At 36.6% G+C, this 23,181-nt stretch overlaps 2 protein-coding genes across 3 annotated transcripts; both read left to right on the forward strand.

Annotated features, from left to right (window-relative positions):
- The first annotated feature begins 1,132 nt into the window (after window positions 1-1,132).
- LOC127637693 (rab GDP dissociation inhibitor beta) lies at window positions 1,133-18,829 on the forward strand. Its single transcript, XM_052118904.1, has 11 exons — window positions 1,133-1,268; window positions 13,891-13,998; window positions 14,435-14,534; window positions 14,849-14,983; window positions 15,685-15,883; window positions 16,034-16,165; window positions 16,468-16,567; window positions 16,665-16,836; window positions 16,989-17,133; window positions 17,234-17,288; window positions 17,543-18,829. The coding sequence occupies exons 1-11, from the start codon at window positions 1,224-1,226 to the stop codon at window positions 17,696-17,698; spliced, it is 1,347 nt and encodes a 448-aa protein (XP_051974864.1). The 5' UTR covers window positions 1,133-1,223; the 3' UTR covers window positions 17,699-18,829.
- A 1,843-nt stretch (window positions 18,830-20,672) lies between these two features.
- Window positions 20,673-22,996, forward strand: asb13a.1 (ankyrin repeat and SOCS box containing 13a, tandem duplicate 1). 2 transcript variants are annotated; one of them, XM_052118940.1, is made up of 6 exons: window positions 20,673-20,894; window positions 21,051-21,238; window positions 21,418-21,574; window positions 21,661-21,795; window positions 21,955-22,146; window positions 22,246-22,996. In XM_052118940.1, the coding sequence occupies exons 1-6, from the start codon at window positions 20,852-20,854 to the stop codon at window positions 22,374-22,376; spliced, it is 846 nt and encodes a 281-aa protein (XP_051974900.1). In that variant the 5' UTR covers window positions 20,673-20,851; the 3' UTR covers window positions 22,377-22,996. The 2 variants fall into 2 exon arrangements, with proteins under 2 accessions (XP_051974900.1, XP_051974901.1); XM_052118941.1 differs by having other exon boundaries at window positions 22,269-22,996.
- The last annotated feature ends 185 nt before the right edge of the window (window positions 22,997-23,181 follow it).

A 23,181-nucleotide genomic window follows, 5' to 3' on the forward strand; every position in this document is an offset into this window, starting at 1 on the left:
CTCCCTCCACCGGCTTGTCGTCTTCCCACAGTGCATCCTGATGCCATCACTTACCCTGGTAAACAGCGCACATATGCACGGCCGTCCACGTGATGTAAAAGAAAACATGACTCATCGGACCAGGAGACCCTCTTCCACTGCTCCAAGGTCCTGTTCCGATGCTTGTGTGCCAATTGTAGCCGCTTTCGTCAGTGGACAAGACTCAAGTCTGTGGCTATGTACTGTGTTGGGACACATTACCATAATTAAAATGTTCTGTGACTTATGCCACATTAGACCTTCTGTCGGTCCGGACCAGATAGCCTTCGTTGGGACAACCTTTGTTGCCCTTTCGCATTGATGAGCCTTGGGCGCCCAACACCCTGTTGCCGGTTTGCAGTTTGAAGGGCTGGATTGAGTATTTCTGTAACTGCTGATCTCCTGGGATTTTCTCACCAGTCTCTAAATTTACTCTAAATGGTGCCAAAGTCCAAAAAAAAAAAAAAAAAAACATCTAGTGAGCGACAGTTCTGCAGAGGGAAACGCCTTGTTGATGAGTAAGTCAACAGAGAATGGCCAGACTTGTTCGAACTGACAAAGCCAATGGTAAATCAGATAACTGTAAAATACAGGGCCGATTTCTCTTCCCAGTGTATATATTGAGTGTAGCTTTACAACAACCAAATCAAGTTGTAATGTTTTTAATTCAAGAACCTTTGATTTCTCCAAAATGTATAAACTACAAATTAAGATTTTGTACATACATAGCAGCATTTACAGCCAAGCCCTCCTGACTATGTCAACACATATCTCTCAGGCTGGCTGAAACATGTTCTCCCCGAGGATTTGCCTGCATATAGCTCTATCTGTGTGCTCAGAACAAGTTTATCATAGATATTCATAATGTTTATTCCCAGAACATAATGCAATAATATGTACCTAACAATGGACAGCAAAACTGAAGTCTACTTTTCACAGCCTACTATCCACCGTTGTTCACTCTGGTTACTACAGTGTCAAGCAGGTGACTGTGAGCAGGGGGCGGAGTACTTCTCCTTGATCTTGGTGATTGATAGCACGGCCTGCCAATGGCGTCTCAGAACGAGACGAGCGTATTAGCCCCACCCACTCCCGCCAAACCCACTAGGGTGACGTGACAGCGCTCTTCTTTCATTTCCAGCTTTGTGAGATCTCCATTTTCTTCGGGCCGACGCAAAGGAAAAGGGTATTAACGACTAGGAAAAATGAATGAAGAATACGACGTTATCGTGCTGGGAACTGGACTAACGGTATTTAGTTTTTGAATAACACATTTCTAATCGAGATAACGCACACTTTAAAACTGTACAGAAAATTCACAGTTTAGGGCCGTTTCGTTTTTGCTGTCTATGGACCGCTCAGTGTAACGAGCTGATTTATAACATGCTAAGTGCAGCATCATGCTCTTCAGCAACAAGTCTAACTGAACTGGAAATGCTAATTAGCAATAGCGCCAACGTTAGCCTCAGGCTAATCAGCTTCCAGTCTAACTGTATTGCATATGCTAACCACATATGCTAACTTTATCATCATTACTGCTGGGTTTCTATTGGCGCTCTGGCTAACGCTGCCTCACAGGCCTCAGTTACACATTTTTATTTTGTAAAGACAAACCATTTCCTAAAGCATTTGTTAGTTGTTGCATATCAGGTTAATAACGCCTCACGTATGCTCTTGGTTTAAAACGATGTTTTGTTATTTTAGTGTGATCTTTTTCTTTATCTGATAGCACGCTTGTAATGAGGCTTTTATCTTTTGACAGAGCCAACTAGACAGCCTGGTTTCTTCTGAGCAGATAAATGATCACTAGTTAAAATAAATGGTTTTGGGTCGTACTTATCTGAGATATTAGAATGTTGTGACCGTGCAATATTTATGACTGCGTTTTAAAACCGTAACTTCTATGCTTTCGTCAGTGCTACGGTGATTTTCCACAAGACGCTGACTTCGTAGTTATTTTAAGGGTGGTGGAGGGAATTATTTAATCTTTTTTTACTTAGAAATGCAATGGCAAAGTAGTGTTCTTCCCATTTTGAGATGCGCAATTCCGCCAGTATAGGGCAGTAAACAACCACACCCTCAAACCAAACAGAAAATCCTCATAGCTTTGTCCATTACCTTATATTAAAAGTAAAATAATGTTTATTTGATCACGTTGGAAACTCGATGAAGATAACAAACAAACAGGAAGTTGTTTTATTCTAATAACGCATATGACATGCTGCATGCATGCCATAACCCACATCCTCTGGGTGGTTGCCATGAAATGGCATTATCAATAGTGTACATTATTGTAGACTAGGCCGTAAACCTTTGCCTGGAGATTATGCATCAAGCTTGACTGGAAAAAACTCGTGATGAGAATTACTTCTGAGTCCTGACTTCAGCTGTACTTTGCTTTGTGGCCATAATCATTTGTTTTGTGGGACTGTCCCTGAACAGCTTCCTCCTTTCAGTCATAACACAAGGCCAGGGTCAAGTCCACAGTTTTAATTATTTCTCCTGTTGAACTCCATACACATGTATGAAACTGAAGGTAATTTGTAGTCTCAAAGCCTGTAGCTTCTTGATTTGGATATTGAGTTGGTCCATTTTACTTTTACTATATGTAGGGCCAAATTCTCAAAATTAAATAATTTATATATATATATATATATATATATATATATATATATATATATATATATATAATACACAATGAAATTGTTAAACTATACAATTATTATATTAATAATTCAATTGCTAAATAAATCAATAAGTCCTTTGTATTTCATTTTAATATTAGTCCTATTTTTATTTTACAATTATCTTTTGAGTTGATTTTTCATTTAAACATGTGCTTCACGTCTTCTAATTTTTATTTTTAGGGTTATGGCTATCAGCATGTCACTTAACACCAGTGGGCTTTACCTTTAAAAGTAGGACGTCCTCTTCCGTAACGACCCTATCACAGTATCTACACCTAAGCTAATGTTACAGTCATTAATGGCTTTTCATTCATCCAACATTTCCCCTTCATTCTCTCTATGGGTTAAAATTAAGTGATTGTCAATGTTTTGGTTGTCAACTTCATCTACAAATCTCTTATTGCATAGTTCTAGAACTTGCAGTAAGAAAAAAAACGCTCTTAAATTCACTAAAGAGATATAGACTTTAAAAGGTTTTGGTGTGTGACATGCTGATAGCTGTAACTCTGAAAATGGAAAGACAGGTAGCTCATGCTTAAATGAAAAACCAACCCAAAGATGCTGGTAAAATGGATGCAAACAAACACTAAAATGAAATACAAGGGACACACAATGATTTATTATTTTTATTTAATGATTGATTCGTTTTTTTTTATACGATTTCATTATGTATTTAATAATTGAGTAGGTTGGCCCTCCATATTAGTATGGGTAGAATGGGTTTAACTTTGCGAATTGGTTCACTTAAAACCGGAAACAGGAAGTCTAGGAACTTGGAAGCTGACAGTAGACATTTTTTGCAAAGGTGCTTTGGGCTATCAGTAGAGTGCCAGAAAGGCGTTGGTCGCACCACAGAGGAACTGAGACTCTGAAGTCTTGTGTTCAGTTCTGCAAATCAGACATGAATGGTAAACTGTCGTTATGGGATGGCATGTGAGCGATAAATGAAAAACATTGTTCCGTCTTTGCTGTTTTATGAGGAATTCCTCATAGTTCCTGAGGCCATGGCCCTCTGAGTGTAGCACAGCTCTGGTATTACATGGCTTATTGCATAATCCCTTTAGCCTGAGCGAGCCAGTTTAGTGTCTAAAAGTTGAAGTATTGAGTCTTAATTGAGCAAATGTTTCAAATGCACTTTTCAAACATTTTGGTAAAGCAATTTTCATTTATACATATTCTGTAATAACATGAATTTCTGTAGCAGCATTATGCACACAAATATTAATTTTAGTGTAAAATATGAGATGCATGCAAGCATATATGGCCAGTTATATATAGGGACCCCCCCCCCCCCAAAAAAGAAAATTCTGTCATTTGCACACCCTCATGTTTCAAACCAGTGTGACATATGTTTTTCCCTGATGAGGCAGAATAACAGCCTCAGTCACCATTTACTTTGCATCAGTCACCATTTGCATTGCATCTTTCTTTCATATGATGAAAGTGAATGGTGACCAAGGCTGCCATTCAGCCTAATTTGTTTTATGAAATAACATGAGTAAATGATGACCTTTTTTAATAAGAATATTAATTTCTGGGTGAACTATGACTTTTGACAATGACCTTTATCAAAGTATCCACAGTTTTCCTGACCAACCACTGGGCAGTGCCATGATGATTTGGATTGCCTCTTGCCTTTTTTTTTTTTTTGGGTTGCAGTCTTCATAAGAACATTTTTAAAAACTACCAAAATGAGTAATCCAAATAGAAAACAACCTTTTTAGTGAATGGTTGTTAGTGTTAGTTGGAGTAAAAATGAGTTCAGGTTCAACTTGAGCAGTTGTTGGCTCTCATGAAAACTGTCACAACAAAAGTGTTAATTAGGGCTGCATGTTTGACAAATCATAACTGTCTATTATTGCTCTTGATATAGTGAGTCAATGATTAATGTCGATTAAATTACCGTAATGTCACCAAGTAGGTAATCGTGTGGTTCTTCAGAGTAGCAGATTTTAATGGTGATATGAGCTGCGCTTCAGTTTAAGTATCTTTTAAGCATTAAATATTGTGATTTTGTTAATGTTAGGCCTAAGAAGTTATTTTAAACGTTTGTGTGTGTGTGTATATATATATATATATATATATATGTATATATATATATATATATATATATATATATATATATATATATATTAGTATTGAAGAAATACATGTAGGTTTTCCTGAATTGACAAATCAGTTTTTACTTGATTCAAAATGCCTGTGACATGTAACAGTTTAATAAATACACATCCTCACACGTTTAACACCCCTCTAAAACCTGAGAAAGGTGGCATAAAATCAAAAACTACTATCACACATGCAATATTTGTCTTTACTGCTGAAATTATTGGTCCACGTACAGTAAATAAATATAAAATTATTTATAAATATTAATATCAATATTCAAACTTATTAACAGCCGATTTAAATTGACCAAGTTACCTACTGTGTTCAGTAAGCACTGTGGTGGGAAGACTACCCAAGGGCCCTATGAAATCTTGAATTTAATTTTTTCCCAAATTTCGTGTTTTCCGTTTTATTTTATCTGAATTCCAGGTTTTAAAGTTTAATTAAATTTTCTAAACTGTCTAATCAAATTAATTTGTAATGTAGAATTGTAATCAAATGAAAGCATTATTCAAAATATCATTGCATAATTTTTGCATTCATTTTATTAAATAAGAGTGTTTATCTGATCCTCACAGCACAATACAAAACACAAAATTTTAGTTTTTATGTTTTTTATTTATTTGGTCAAATACAGTGCTGCATAGAGCATCACAGTATCAATTAAATCAGAAAATAAAATATTGCTTAGATATAATGTAGTAATTATGGATATGTTATCCTTATTATTACTACTACATTAAATATACAATTTTACTGTACAGAAGTAATGTATTACTATTGCATTTTCCCACCATTTTAATTCTAATTAAAATTGACTTTTATTTTGAAGATTTGGTGTAGAGACATATGCTTTAGACTAAGGCTTCAACTAACAATTATTTTGATAATCGATTAATGTAATGATTATTTTACTAATTGGTGACAATGCAATGGTTAATCATTAGCTCTTAACAGATTATTCAGCTTCTACCTTGATATAAAAGGTTGTATTAAATGTGCTTACTAACAATAGAGGACTAAATCATCTTTTGAAAATATCTCTAAATGACATTCACTGAATTAAAGGGAAAAAAAATACTTTTTAAGTTTAATTCAGTAAAGAAATTCACTGCCAAAAATCCTATTATCAAGTGTTTTTGTCTTGTTTTCCATTTTAAAATTGCCAAAATCCTTAAAACAAGATACATTCACTTCAGAAGCAACATATATGATATTTAGACTTGCTTTAAGAAAATGTATCTTAATTATGTGTATTTTGTATATAAGTGTATTTTTTCACTAATGTACTTCTATTCAAAATCTATTCTCTAAAAGTATAAATATCTCATATGCTGTGAATGCATCTTTTTTTAAAGGATTTTTATATATTTGTATTATATTCAACATTCTCAGATAACATTTGACAACATAGCTGCTAAAGAAAATGTACATTTCAAAGGTGTTATAGATATTTATATTGTAAACAAATCAAAAACTGAATTTGTTGACGTGTATAATGGGGAGAGGACTCTCACCTTTCTGTTCACTTCAGTCAATCTTTAACTCACAAAAAAACACTCGCTGTAATTAATCAAGCTGTGTATTGCCAATTTTCTTCACAATAAGAAATGCACAGTGAATATATTATGATTCATTTGGTTGCGAGCCATCACGTTATATTCTAGAGTGTGTGCATCAGCCGGGTGCAGTTTCAATCTCTCCCCCTTCGATCGGGACACTTCACGCAACTCATAGAAGAGGCGCTGACTGCACAGAGAAATGCCAGTTTCGGAGTTTGTAGTTATATACATGATCTGCTTCCATATTATTTGGACTTTAATAAAGCTATAATGCATTAAATATAACATTATAGATGTAATGCCAGGGTGTTTCCTTCGGTTTGTGTATAAGCAGCACACATTCACTTACTGTTGAAACTCGCAGCTCAGTCGTATAGCCGTGTATAAGACAGTATAGGGTATTTGTTTAATTCAATCTCAGCCTTTTGTGGTTTAATCATCACATTTGGATATATTGCCTCAACAGTTGCACTTTGGGAATTAAAAACAGCCATTTATTTAGAAAATGTTAAATATGCCATTAGCTGCTGCGGGGTAAATGTGTCTTATTAGAGCAGACGCGATAATAATGACGGTTATTCACGAAATATGCCATTCGTGCCATATTCTTTATGCCGACTACACCTCCAAAACAAGCTTGGAGTTAGGGTTACTTTATTGCTATTTTATTCAAATCAAATTCACATTGGCCTACTTATTAACATGACAAAACAAAACATATTATATTTTTTATATATAGTACACAGAAATTGAGCACGAACTCGAGACGAACTCTCCCATTACTGAATGACTGTAGCTGTCAATCACTGCAGGTTAATTGAATGTACTGTGTAGAGTTCTGCAATCTCGCGAATCGTCATTTAAAACAAAGCTGTCTAATCTGCATAATAAATCAATTATTTAAATCACATCTGTGTCTTGATTAGAACAGGAGCATTTTAGTTTTGTTGTTGCTCATTTGCTGTGTATGTTTCAAGCGAGTGGTGCAACATGCAATGAATGTGTCAGGAGATTTTCTTAGAATTAATTTTCATGTGCCACCGCAACCAAAGGTGAAAGCAAGCATGGTCATCAGACTGTTTAAAGCTTGCACATTAGGATCAGTTGTCGTCATTACTGATAGGACGGAGGGCTAATTTAAGCATCTCTGATTGGCCATTGCCGTTTCAATGTTCAACGGACATGTCTGTAATTGGTTCGAACACTCAACCCTTGCAAAAACGCATAAATAAAAACCATTGCTACAGGAGCAGATTTAAATTGAAGGCAGTAATCATCAGTTTTCACAATTACATAATCGTGGCAATCGTGATAAGTTTTCCGATTGTGTAGACCTAGTGTTAATGATACAACATAACTAACTATGTGGATTACATGGACACGCTGTTGCATGATATACATTCGTTCATGACATTTTATATTATTATAATGCTATAAAGCTATGGTCCATTAAGCTATTCATTTCATTTATCTTGACAGTAAATGTTTTATTCTGTTTATGTATCTTTTGATTTTACTTGGATAATTAATCATTAATCTCTGCGCCTCCCCTGACAAGCTCTGGCGCCCCCTGGTGAGGCGCACCTCCCAGTTTGAAAACCGTGGACTTAAACCAATGCGAGTGGATGTACAAAGAAAACAGGCTTCCGTTATGATCGCGGAACACGATGCGTGGATTGAAGCACTTTAAATGAGGACAACATTTAACATCATATTAGCCTGTTATTGTAGCTTTTTCAATAAAATACGAACAGTTGTTACTCTTTGTTTTGTAGTTTTCTCTAGGCATTGACAGCAGGTATGGTATTGTGTAGATTCCTCTATTTCTCCACACAATATGATGAATCATCTGCAGTGAATTGACTGGCAAAGACAACAGACAAAATGGAGATCTAATCAAAATTCAGAGGGAAGGTGTGAAAGAGTGAGAGAAGTGACAAGCAGCTATGAAGAGTGACAGAGCCTGATGACTTCTGTCATGATGATAACATGCTGACAGTCATAGTCAAAGCTCTGGATTCCAGCAGGTGTTCAAAGTCATGAAAGAGGAATATGAATGCCAGAAGCGTTGCTTTGGCCTTTCATGTGACACAAGCCTGACTCTTTAGTTCGTGAAGAGTCTGTTGTGCGCTGTTTGGCTGTACCATATATTTTTACATCCAACGTTAACGTTTAACCCTTATTGCTGCTTAAGAGAATTTCTGACTTTAGGACAAAAAAAAATTCCTTTAGTAATCCATGTACGCAGGCTTCATGGGGCATATTTTTGGCAGTCCTTCTATTTCAGCTGAGAACCTTTTTCATGAACATCTGAGGTGAAGATATAGAATTTTCTAAAGTGCTAGGTTTGTTTGGGTTAAAAGATTAAATTACCAAAAAAGGTTGTGAGGGTTTGGATTGTGGTATGTTTGTACATTATCCATAAAGTCAATCATAGACCGAGGGGTGAACTAGCAAAAACATACACAATTTCTGTTTGTAGTTATAGTACATTGCTACATATTCAACAGCCTAGTGTTAAATAGATCAACTGAGATGTGTCCTAGATCTTTTTTTGTGTAACTCATTCCTGCTGCTATCATTTTGAGATGAAATCCAAAACCAGCATTGCTCCTTCCGAGTATGTCCTTATCACTGTGTTTCAAAGCAGCCTCCTTATTTATGCACTCTATTTGTAATGCTAAGGCTCTGGCTTGTCTCCACTATGGATGGGTATTGTTGCGAAAGCTTGCATAATTCAATTGAATGTGTGCAGTGATTTGATTTGTGGGCACAATGAAGAAAGCTGTGTTGTTGCTCACAGGCCTTTTGAGTTTCTGTTGTTAATCACTTTGAGAGATCATGTTTCGTGGATTGTGTTGTTCAGTGGCCTGTGTTTTGTGTAAAGTCCACTACATCACATGATCTTTAGGTCTGTTGCTTGTGCTACAGAATGGTTCAGCATAGGGCTGTCAGCTGGGAAAAACTACATTCAAATTTAACATTTGAAATAAATGTAAATTCTGGTCAAAGAAAAAAATGTTGTCTATGTCCACTAGATCAGTGTTTCTCTACTGGTGGGTAGCGACCCAAAAGTCAGGTCGCAGTTCTATTCGGTCTGGGTCGTGGACAGCAGCGAAAGAACAATGTCATGGTTTTCCTCTGACGCACATGTGCAACTACCGCACTTCCCTCCATTTCTTTTTTTTTCTTCAATATATATAATTTATTATCATTAGCCTGCTATTATTTAAGACTAGCTACATTGACCTAACTATGGTAATGAGCGTTTCCACCTGTGTAAGTCTGTTTGAATGATGTTTGAAATGAGGAAACAAATGGGATAATAATGGGCTCATAACATGTAAATAAATATACCCAAAAAGTTTGACCCAAGTACAAACAATTTAAAGGCACTGCTACCAAATACTAACAAAGTGTATGTAAACTTCTGAACCTCTGGAAATGTGATGAAAGAAATAAAAGCTGAAATTAATAATTCTCTCTCTTATTATTCTGACATTTCACATTCTTAAAATAAAGTAGTGATCCTAACTGACCTAAGACAGGCAATGTTTTCTACAAATAAATGTCAGGAATTTTAAAATCTGACTTTAAATGTATTTGGCAAAGGTGTATGTAAACATCTGACTTCAGCTGTATAAGAAAAACTACACTGTGTTATCATTCCAAAGAACATTCCTGGCTGTTAAATGCATACCGCTTTAAAGTGCTTAAATTATGGTAATGCATAATTTTGTCAGTTCATATTCTCAAAAGTTGAGCTTCAAGTAAATGGGGAAGAGGTTCAATTGACAGTTCTATGTTAACATGGTGTTGCATTAGTGCTATAGTACTACCCCAGACTCGAGCTTTAAAACAGTGATGCCAGTGAGTTTCATTCATTACAGTTGTATGTTGGGTAGTAATATTCCCAGATAGTAGTGAAATTTGGCAGAACTCCATGGTGAAGCGGCTCCGAATACAAGCCCAAGGGCTATTCAATCAGACTGAGCACAACAGCATGGAACAGAAAGTGAGGATCTTGAGACACATTTCCCAATGCAGGCTCCAGACTAAAACAAATTACTTCAGAGCCATTGGCTCCTAATCTGAAACATTAAGGAGCTAAATGACTGTTTTTAGTCACCAAATCACAGACTTGCTCAATTTAGATTGAAATGGAAGACTGATGATAACCTATTAATCGGAAGTTTGCATTCCTTTTTGACTCCTAAATGTTCACACCCCTTTAATAATTTATATAAATAGAAGATATACAATATTTTTATTTAGTACTGCTCTTCAGAATCTGCATTACATATCTTTACATTAAGTATATTATGCATATAGTAGTGCGTTGTCTCCTTGAGCATGCTGAATGTTTGCACATTGTGTACAAATCCCTCAAACCTTCACAGTAAACGATTGCAGGTAAACTACGACAGCAGTGAATGGGAGATCATAGCAAATCTTATTTTCACTTTTGCACCAAGAGCAAAAGAAAAAAATCCACTAACATCGGAATGACTTTCCAGAATGTGGATTAAGACTGTCAGAAGGGAGAAGATGCCAAATTTACTGTCACACACTCTCAACAGCTATAATAGAAACACCCTCGCAGCTGTGGTAATTCATTTTTTAAAACTAATTCCAGGATAATATAACACAAAGCATAATGTTATAAACATACACTTAATATTTAAAAAAAATATATAATATAAAAAGTTTGCTAGATTTACTCTGCTAAATAAGGTGGAAACGTGTCAGAGTCTGTGAAAAGGTCTATTGTCCTAAGTGTCAAAAGTTTGATCATATATATATGTGTTGTCACGGTACCAATACCATTGAAATTTTACGGTACTCCATACCATTTTCGGTACCAAAGCAAAAACAGGTTACTAAACAACACTCTTTTATTAACCAAGTTAACAAAACATTAGCAGCAGAACTAAAAACAGAAATATGCCATTGAGCAACACTTTTTAATTTAAATATATTATTTTTGAATTATAACTACAATGTATGCTTAAAGTAATTTTGAACACGTATATAAGATTTGCTTCAACTTTTACTTTAAGTTTTTACCAAGTAATAAAAAAAACTAAATAAACAAGCATACAATAGAATGAATAAAAAACAATTTCCTATCTAATGTGCAAAGTGCTCTCATATTAATAAAGCTGCATATTGCCATTTTTCTTCACGATAAGAAATGCACAGTGACATATATTATGATTAAAAAAAGTCGCAAACAATCGCATTCTAATCTAGCTGCATTGAGGGATGAGTGTCACCGTGACAGAGTGCGCATCAGCCGGGTGCAGTTTCAATCTCTCCTCTTAGATCGGGACATTTGCAGTGCAACTCCTAGAAGAGGCACTGACAACATGGAGAAATGCCAGTTTCAGAGTTTGTAGTTATATACATGATCTGCTTCTCTCTTTTTTAACTTGTGTTATAATGCATTAAATATAACTGCATTAAATATTTAACGTTGGGGTGTTTCCTTTAAAGACGCTCGACACAAGTTTTGCTTCAGTGGATCGGCAGCTCCAGCTCCGCATATTCCATTATGAGAGTGCTTCTGTATTTAATCATTTCGTATTTTTGCAATACAATTCCCTCATACTTTGAGATCTACATCACCTGAAGCTGAAAGTTTAGAGTGCATCTGGGCTGTGAGCTGTGTAAATCTTTCTCCCAGTCAGGCGCAAACTGCAGTGCTGCTCTCGCGCATCGTCATTAGTTTAATGTGATCTTATGTTACGTTAAATGAGATCAAACAACTATTCGACAATGAACATTTTTGTAGACAATTTCTTTTTATTGACGACATTGTCGATAACATCAACTAATCATTTCAGCCCTAATTATTATATATACAATTATGTACATGTCGAGTAATTAGTCAGAGTACTCGAGTAGACAAAATGCCCATCCCTGCTTTAGCAACGCATCATGCTCATTTATTGTCATGACCCCTTCCTAATTCTATCCCTGAAATTGGATGTCTGAATCTGCAATGAATTTGAAAACATTTGTCTTCAGTTAAAATCCTGTTTTATCTTTCACTGTCTTGCAGTTTTTCACTCACTCTTCCATAGTTATTACTCGCTCTGTTTATTTCTGCACTTATAATTTGTTCAGCTGTATTTCAATATAAAAAATTTGTATATAAAAAATAAATGATACAAGCTTTGTTTAAATAAATTTACATTTATTTACTACAGTGATGAGCTACAAGGTTTTCAACGATGCTATATGCTTCCGTTGAAGCCATCAATCTGCGTTTTTTCAAATTTGTTTAAAATGTGTGCTTGGTAAACTTGGTAAAAATTCCTGCCCAACAACAACATACAAACAAAGCCTGTGAAATTTGCCTTTGAGTGACCTCCCACTCATATAAGACACTGAATTAGAGGTGTGTGTGTGTGTGTGTGTGCGTGCGTGCGTGCGTGCGTGCGTGCGTGCGTGCGTGCGTGTGTGTGTGTGTGTGTAATGTATATATATCTCTATCAGTTTTACAGTTTTTTTTTCATCATTTCAAAATAAGAGTCCCCTGTGTGTTTTTGGCTTATTTATACTTCAAAGTCCTTCATTATGCACCAAATCGTAATTTTTTTTTCTGGTTATTATTGGGATTTTGCTTTTAACCAAAAGAAAACAGCATCTGGGATTTTATCCATTTTGGATTTCCCTGCCACATATATGTATAAGATTTTATTTTTTTTTGACATTCTATAAATCAATTTAAAAAAACTCTGTTATTGGCTTTTTCCAACACCTTAGTTATAGGTATTGGCAAAATCCACTATCGGTCGACCTCTACTATAAATGACGTAAATGAGTTGGTCTCCCTTCACCCTTAAACTAATCTATTTGAGTGGTGGTGGTGTAGTGGCTAAAGCACAGGGCTGTTAATCAGAAGGTCATAGGTTCTAACCCCACAGCCACCACCATTGTGTCCTTGAGCAAGGCACTTAACTCCAGGTTGTTCCGGGGGGATTGTCCCTGTAATAATTGCACTGTAAGTCGCTTTGGATAAAAGCGTCTGCCAAATGCATAAATGTAAATGTACTTATTGGGATATTTTGCAATAAACATTAAAAATATTGTTTCTATGCTTATCAACAACCTAAAATCAATAGTTTTATGTATACCCATCTTTTTTTATTTAATATCAATTCGCAATGCTTCATGGGATTGTAGTTCCCAGTTCAGCCCTCTTGAAAGAATGTAAGGTCACAACTTTGTACCTTTTTTGTTTTTTTTGTCTGAATACTTTTTTGCCTCAAAACAAAGTTTGTGATGATGTAATTCACCTCGGAGCTGTTTGGTTCGGTTAATTGCTTACATCTCTTCATGAAACGCCTAGGGGGGAAAATGAATGGGAAAACTACTTGCGGAACCCAGAGTACTGAAAAAGTGTGCGGGCACTGTTGCGCTCTATAATCGTTAACTTTTTAACGGTTTGGTCAGAAGTCTTGGTGCATGTGTCTTACATACTGTATGTTGTACTTTGTTTCCTGTAGGAATGCATCCTGTCTGGGATCATGTCCGTGAAGGGGAAGAAGGTGTTACACATGGACAGGAACTCGTACTATGGAGGGGAGAGCGCCTCCATCACCCCTCTGGAGGATGTAAGTCTCTGTTTGACCTGTTTAACCTCTGACCCCACACTGATATCTACATTTCTGTAGAGGTTCTGCCATTTTACCCACCCTCATTCTGTTCCAAACTTGTATGACTTTCTTTCATGGAACACAAAAGGAGATGTTAAGCAGAATGTTTGCCTCCGTCACAATTCACTTTCTTTCTTTTTTCCCCTCAGTACAGTGGAAGTGAATGGTGACTCGGGCTCACATTTTGCCCAACATCTCTTTTTATATGGGTTTGGAACAGGATTAGAGTATGTATAAATGATGACAATTTCATTTTCGTGCAAACTATCCCTTTAATTTTAGCGTCAGAGAGCTACTAGAGATATTATTGTTTGGTAATTATATTATAAGTTTGGTCATGGGAAAGACTCTGCTCTTAAGACTATGCTAACATCATTTCCCGGTCTGTTTGCAGTTGTACAAGCGCTTCAGCCTTCCAGGCAGTCCTCCTGAATCTATGGGAAAGGGTCGTGACTGGAACGTGGACCTTATTCCCAAGTTTCTAATGGCCAATGGTAAGACGCAACAACATCCCACTCTGTACAGTACATAAACACTTCAGTCATCACAGCTAGGAAACCATAATCTCGGCCAAATACCCAGCACATTCTGGATCGCTCTGCGCCAGGCGCTGCTGGATTCCTCAGTCACGCTTATACCGTTGCTTAGCAATTTCCTGTCATGTTTGAAATGCATCAGATATTTAAGGAGAATTGTAGATTGATGGAAATATTGTATTAAATAGGAAATGCAGGGGATGCATGTATGTTAATGACTTTTTATCATTGTTGAAGCCTAAAATGATACATGTGTCCTTTTGCACATATAGGTCAGCTGGTCCGTATGCTGTTGATCACAGAGGTGACACGTTACCTGGACTTTAAAGTAATTGAGGGCAGTTTTGTCTACAAAAAGGGCAGCATCTACAAAGTGCCCTCTACTGAGACTGAAGCGCTGGCATCCAGTAAGTAACATTTATGTAGTTATGACTCTGTTCCCACTCAAACTTGAATCCCTGCATGAAATTCCAGCTATTTGTTATTAACCTTTATTGGTTTGTTGTTGGTAGCAACTATAGCTAATGGCGATGAAATTAATGAACCTTTTTAATTTGTTCAGGAACATACTACCTGTCTTTCAAGAAGTCAAGTCCAACTTAGACTCACAGAGCCTTACTTATGACTATGTCTGGTCCACTTTGGACTGGTAAAAACAGGTGCTCCCTGACTCCCAGAAGTTGCCTGCCAGTCCGATTTGAGTTGGCAAATTTAGCCAGCTCTTGCCATTTATTTATGCAGTATGCTCTGGATGGTTCAAGGGCATGCCAGCTGAAGCTGAGACTGTTGCCAAGTAGTTATTTCTGTGATATGGGCATTGATTGTTTTATTTTCTGAACTGATGACAGGGGTTAGTATGACACCTAGAGGAATTAGTCAAGTTCTGCTTTTAGACATCTCCTAGCCCTTTTTGAATAATTGTATACTATAATGAAATTAGTGTGGGATGTAAAACTTTTTTGTGGTTCCTCTTTTCATTTTTGCAAGCTTAAGTTTGAGATGCTTGCATGGTATGTTCCTAAAACAGATGTAATCTATTTATAGTTAGATCTACCCATAAAGTGTGTAAGCTTTTTTGTATTTTTAATGTGTGTTAATTATCTCTCAGGCCTCATGGGACTTTTTGAGAAGAGACGGTTCAGGAAGTTCCTTGTGTTTGTTGCCAACTTTGATGAAAGTGACCCAAAGACCTTGGAGGGAGTGGACCCTAAAAAATCCACCATGCGGGATGTGTACAAAAAGTTTGACCTCGGACAGGATGTCATCGATTTTACCGGCCACGCTCTCGCACTCTACCGCACAGATGAGTGAGTCAAATCTTTGCTTCAAAAGTGAACTTCAATGTTGATTTATCCCTTATGGAGGAAGGTATGCTTGAATGCTGTAAAAGCAAAACGCTTGCTTATGTTCTGAAGTTAAACCTGTTTGTGTGTGGTGTTTGTGCTCTATCCATCCAGCTACCTGGATCAGCCCTGCATGGATGCGATAAACAGGATTAAGTTATACAGCGAGTCTTTGGCGCGGTATGGGAAGAGTCCATATCTGTACCCTCTCTATGGCCTGGGAGAGCTGCCCCAAGGCTTTGCCAGGTGAGTTCCCCCAACATTATCCTCTACCCCAAACATTCAGTAATTACCTCAAATTATTTTGTCACTCACCATATACGTGTGTGTGATAGTGAGTGAAAATCTTGGGTGCATGGGCCACAAACATTGCAGTGTAATGACCGTTCAAGCTGGAATACTTATTATGGAGTGCCAGTTACAGAATGCTTAACCGTATACAAAATAAGAGTCATTTAAACTGTAATCTGTGACTGTTCTGTATATGTGTGATGTGCTCCAGTTGCAAAATATTGCAGGCACTAGAGGTATGTTTTTGTCACTTGTAGATTAAGTGCCATTTATGGAGGAACCTACATGTTGAACAAGCCCATTGAAGAGATTGTCGTAGAGAATGGCAAAGTGGTGGGCGTCAAATCTGAGGGGGAGGTGAGTTTCTGTTGTAGTCCGAGTTGTGAATGTAAGAAACCAGATACAGAATCATAATCATCAAAAACAAATATATATTTTTATTCCTTATGGTCAGATTGCACGCTGTAAGCAGCTGATTTGCGACCCCAGCTATATCATGAACCAAGTCAACAAGGTGGGCCAGGTGATCCGGGTTATCTGCATCATGAGCCACCCCATCAAAAACACCAGCGACGCCAACTCCTGCCAGATAATCATCCCTCAGAACCAGGTCAACCGGAAGCATGGTTAGTTTGACAGGAAGCTACAGCACACTAATCTTTACTGGCTATTATTCAATCAAATTCTCAGATCATTTTATTCTTTGTTTTTTAGAACTTTGTTTATTAATATGTTTAGTGTAGAGTCTTGATTTAAAGATGATTTTGTTTTGTTTTAGATATATATGTGTGCATGATCTCCTACGCACACAACGTGGCTGCACAGGGTAAATATGTGGCCATCATCAGCACTACTGTGGAAACCAACGACCCTGAGAAAGAGATCAAACCAGCCCTAGACCTTTTGGAACCAGTTGAGCAAAAGTATGTTTGTGTGTTTGTGCTTGCTGACATCTGAAGTTTACCTTGATGTGCATGTAATCAGATAAAGGAGATAATCTCACTGGGTGTGATCTTTTTGCAGGTTTGTGAGCATTAGCGATCTGTATGCACCAACTGACTTGGGAGCTGACAGCCAGGTAAGTGCTCTGGGCACAACCCCTTGATTGAAGAAAATCTAGTATGTACATATTCAGAAAAGTTGTTGTGGAATTGAAGTAACATAACATTTTGTCAAAAAGAGAGTGAAATAAAATGTTCTTAAGAATAATGTGCAGTGGTGAATTATGCACACTAAACCGAGGACATTTATTAAGAAAGGAAATGGTCAGTGTTTATTTCATGCTGTGTTTATGGTGCTATCCAATAAATGAATGTTTTTGTCTCCATCTAGATCTTCATCTCTCGCTCCTATGATGCCACAACCCACTTTGAAACAACCTGCGACGACATCAAAGACATCTACAAGCGAATGACCGGCACAGAGTTTGACTTCACCGAAATGGAACGCAAGAAGAACGACATCTTTGGAGATGCTGCCGACCAGTAAATTAGTTCCAGCTGCTCTTGAATATCGGATATTCAGACGATCATAATCTTAACATAAAAAAGAAAAAAACGGCAACCAAATTGGGCAAGCTGGCTGTCTAAGTGTATGTTTTGCCCATAACGGAATTTCATGTAAACAGTTAAAAATTTAGCATTTTTGGGGGAAAAGGTTCTGCAAGTCTGCTTTTTATAATCAGGAAACTAGATACATTTTGCACTGATTGTTTTTCAACGCCCTGTATTCAGTTACCATCATGTGGTCTTTATTTCAACCTGCTTAGACAAGGGGTGTGTAAAGTCCAAAAATGCCAAATGATCAGATGTATTCAAGTGATATGAAGAAATGCATATTTTTTAAAATGATTTGTGTGGGCTGTAAAGGTAACCTTCCAAATACAGAGGGGGATCAGGTTTGCAAAATTGTAAAATGATCTGTTGAGTTTGGGCAGGTTAACAGATCATGTTTTCCTCATTATTTTTAGAAGAAACTATCTACTACCAAGACAACTTCCAGGGAGTCATTGTTCTATTTTCCTACAAACTACAACTGGTGTTTAAACTAGTTCAGAATCTTTTGTTGGAAATATCTCCAATTTCTACGTTTACAGATCGAAGGGAAGTATCAAGCACACAGTGTAGATAATCTTTTGTGTAATCTGTGTCCAACCAGGCAGTATTCGTTTTGCAATATGCTAATGTAAAGCTATATTCATTTGGCATAACTGACCCCCTATTAGCTGTAAATTGTGCTACTTGTTGGATTGGTGGGGTGCTTTGGTGGTGTTTCCCTTCAGCTTTGCATCTCTTTTCTGATTGGTTATGCATAATTCTAAGACCACTAAACAGGGAGGCTATCATATGTCAACGGGGAAAGCTGCATAACTGTATGTCTGGGAATCTGCTTGTTAGGGGAGCTCTCCTCCCTCATCTCAGAGCAGTGAGAGGAGCAAGCAGTAGTTGCTGAGTTCTCCTCAGTGGCTTTGATGTGTTTAGAAAGGACCAAAATGTCTAAGGCAGTATTGATATGACCGGGGCCCTGTCCAAATTGTCACCAATGTTTTAAACAAATGCTGAACGAATGGGGCTCAAATGATTTCTGTACTGCAAAGTAAAAATGTTAACTTGTGGAAAACTGAGTTTTTGTTTCTTTAGACATTTTACTAAATACATAATGTTCAAAAAGGGAAGTGCCAATAAAGCACCAACATGCAGAATATATATATATATATATATATATATATATATATATACACATACATACATACATACATACATGCATACACACACAGGGTTGGGGAGTAATGGAATATAATGTAACAGGATTACCTATTTAAAATACAAAATATATGTAACTGCTTTCCACTACAGTTACACTTTAAATCATTGGTAATTAGAATACATTTACATTCAAAAAATATTTTAATTACTGAAGAGATTACTTTGCATTTTATTGTCATTTGTTTTTAATATTTAGTCCTTTCAGAAGGAAAACATTTATACATATAAACAATGGGATCCAAAGTGCTTTTGAACAGTGGTGAAACACTTTATGATGTTACATTCATACAAGCAGACAGAGAAGTATGTTTGGAGCAGAAGAAATAGAAATAAAACTTGTGATAATTACCAGCTTTATGCTAACCTAAAATGCAATTTCTAGCCATTTTACATGCACGTTACCAGACACGATAATTTGTTTTATATCAAGAAAATTAATGTTGGCTCTAGTAAGACCTTTGATATTAGGGCAAAAATCGTATTCTGGATATTTTTTTTTATTGTTTTCCTGTTAAAAATATCTAAAAATCCTTAAAACAAGATCAAGTAGATTAATATTGTTGTAGAAACAACACTGCGTAAGTTATTTAGGTTTTTCAGAGAATGTATTTTTAATGTGTAATTTGTCAATGTACTGGCAGACTTTTTAAAGTCAAAACAAGTGAAAAAATCTACCAGTACTGAAGTAATCCAAAGTATTTAGATTACATTACTGACCTTGAGTAATCTAATGGAATGTTACAAATGACATTTTACATGTATTCTGCAATCTTTAGTAGAATACGTTTCAAAAGTAACCTTCCCAACCCTATACACACATTCTACACTTACTGAGCACCTTATTAGGAGCACTATGGTCCTAATTTAGTGCCTGACATGGTCTGCTGTTGTAGCCCATCTTCTTCAAGGTTCGACATGTTGTGCATTCTGAGATGCTATTCTGCTAACTACAATTGTACAGAGTAGTTATCAGAGTTACTGTAGACTTTCTGTCAGCTCGAACCAGTGTGGCCATTCTCCGTTGACCTCTCTCATTAACAAGGTGTTTCCAGGCGCATAACTGCCTCTGGATGTTTTGGCACCATTCTGAGTAAATTCTAGAGACTGTTGTGCGTGAAAATCCCAGGAGATCAGCAGTTACAGAAATACTCAAACCAGCCCAACTCTCACCAACAATCATGCCACAGTCGAAATCACTGAGATAATTTTTTTTCCCGCATTCTGATGGTTGACTTGAACATTTACTGAAGCTCCTGACCTGTATCTGCATGATTTTATGTATTGCACTGCTGTCACATGATTTGGCTGTTTAAATCGCATAAGTAAGTAGGTGTACAGGTGTTACTAATAAAGTTTGAGTGTATATCAGGACATTTTAAGTATTTTACCAAAAAAAAAGTGAATTTAATGAAAGTGCATTATACTTGATATTGGTACAGGAATTAGTAAACTGTAAACCATTTTAGAGATATCTTTTTTCTTTCTTTTGTTCCAGCAGTAGTCCTGATAAGAAAAAGACACACACAACAAAATGCCCGATTGCGTGCCTTGCAAATACAAATCACTGAGACATTAAGGCAGGTTTATCTTTTATTTAAGTGACTGCATTAAATCAACAGAGCATTAATAAGCTTCATTAATATAACAATATTATGTTTTGCCATTCAAAAAGATTATATATTCAAAGTTATTGTATTGGTAGTGAGCTTGTGCTATTTCTACGACCGTGAGTGCCAAACTTTAGAGGAACTACATCTCCCAGAATCCATTGGGCAATTGCCGTATTCAATCGTATAGTGTCGCAAACCACACTTACTTTCTCATGTTGCCTACAAGCAAGGACAATTTCTTAAATGTTAGCTAAACTAATCAAAGTATGGAAGTCACTGCAGCCAGGTCAACATTTTATGGAGATATAGGTGAGGTGTTTGTCTTTCAATACTACACCTAATGCATTATAGACTCTAGTCTTTGTGTTTGTAATATTGCTGTGTAATGGAGGGGTTATTATGTATTTGCTGAACAACAGGAGGGTGTATTCACACAGAAAAACTAAATAAATGAATCATTTAAAGGTCATTGGGCTGACCGAACGCCGGTACATGAGGCTGCGTCTCTGGGTCGAGCTCTGCAGTTAAATAAGCTGATAGAAGCAGGAGCATCAGTGAATATAGTGACTGTGGACAACTTCACTCCTCTGCATGATGCCTGTATCCAGGGGCACCCAAACTGTGTTAAAATATTGTTGATGGCTGGAGCTCAGGTGGGTTAACTTATGATATGGAGAGCCCACCATGCGATATGAGAAGTACTCTTGAGTATTTTATCTCTATATATCTCTACTCTCTATAGGGATGTTATATTTGCCCCATAATAAGAATCAGCCTCAAAGCATTTTGTCAGAAACTGGTATGGTTTTGTTGTTGTTGTTGTTGTTTACAGGTGGATGTACGTACCATCCATGGCAGTACTCCTCTGTGTCACGCCTGTGCTGCTGGCTGCATAGAAAGTGTCAAACTGCTGGTGGATCACGGAGCGTCTGTCAACCCATCCCTGACAGCCCTCACAGCTTCACCCCTCCATGAGGCCTGCATACGAGGTGAGACAGCTGAGAGGAGGACTGTATGTATGTTGTTATCCATGCATGTGTTCTCATGTTGGTAATAGACAGTGAATCTTTTACAGGTAATCCAGACTGTGTGAAGCATATGATAGCTAAAGGAGCACTGCTGGAGGCCTTTGACATTTACTTTGGGACCCCGTTACATGCTGCTTGTGCTAAAGCACATCTGGATTGTTCCTTACTGTTGCTTAATGCTGGTGAGGAGGAAGCCAATGAGGAAGTTCGATTAACTTTTTTAATTATTTTTGTTTATTATATATAATTTATTTAATTTACGAGCACAATTTTAGATCAGAACCATTTATTCATATCTCACAATACTTTTAATTAAGTATTTATACATAATTGTTTCAAAGGTGCAAAGGTAAACGCCACCAAGTTCCATGAGACGGCACTGCACCATGCAGCGAGAGCAGAGAGAGAAGACCTGGTGGAACTGTTGGTGGAGTTTGGTGGTGATGTCAATATAAGTGATAACTTGGACCACAAGCCAAGAGACTACACAAAACCAGGCTCACCCACTAATCTCAGTCTGTTGCACTATGAGAGTATGTCGGTCTTTATAAAGCGCTATATAAAAATAAATATGGCTATTGTTAAATCTGATGTGTTACAGTATTTGTTTTGTATGCTGTGTGTTTTGTCAGGTAATCCTCTGTCTCTACTGCAGTTATGCCGTATCGTCCTAAGGACTGTGCTGGGCACCAGAGCTCTTGAACTGATCCCCAAACTGGACATTTCACCATGCATCATTAATTATCTCACTTATAAATCATAAATCAATCCCCAAACTTATATTTGATTATTTAACCCTTCCTTGGTCAATCAAGTTCCATTGTAGACCTCACCGGGTCAAATGGACCTGGCATTTTTAATTACAACTCAACATCCAAATTAATGCATTTTTCAACACCTGAATCATAATAAATCTTTAATCCTACTTATTACTAATTTGCTAGTGCATATTTCAGTCATTTTTGGTGGTCAAAAACAATGAGTCATAATCTTTCTCTCATAAGAAACTTTTATTATAATTTATTCTGTTTTTTCTCTTTTTTTTTTTTTTTTTTTTTTTAAGAATATGTCTTTTATGTATAATTAAATCTAAAATGGGTCAAATTGACCCAGGAGGTCCTTCAAGCCTTAAGGTCTTGATAGGCTGCAGTTTGTGTGGTCTTTGTTTTTGTGGTTATGTTTGTAACTAAAGCAAAATAGTAACAGAAACCTCTTCATGTGAATATGCTCTTAATTTGTGTTATGTTGAGTTTTTTTAAAACCATAAGCAATTTTTGAGATGTAAGTGGAATTTTGTTGTCTTAAAGGTTGTTTTTTTTCTTCTAAAATACTATATTCTTTCCTGTTTAATGTGCAAAGAAAGCTATAAATAAACCATTTGTAGATTGACAGACAGAGAAAACATTATTTGCGTATTAATTTTAGCCCCTCATGTCGCATTACTAATCGCATCACCACTAATAATTAAATAATAATGTGCGACTGTGTCATGAAATATTTTTCGAAACGTGTATGCAATGGTTAAAATGTTGTTCTGCATTTAAGAATGTAAAATGTGCTGTTTAATT

This window comes from Xyrauchen texanus, chromosome 45 (genome assembly GCF_025860055.1).
Source record: "Xyrauchen texanus isolate HMW12.3.18 chromosome 45, RBS_HiC_50CHRs, whole genome shotgun sequence".
Lineage (NCBI taxonomy): Eukaryota > Metazoa > Chordata > Actinopteri > Cypriniformes > Catostomidae > Xyrauchen > Xyrauchen texanus.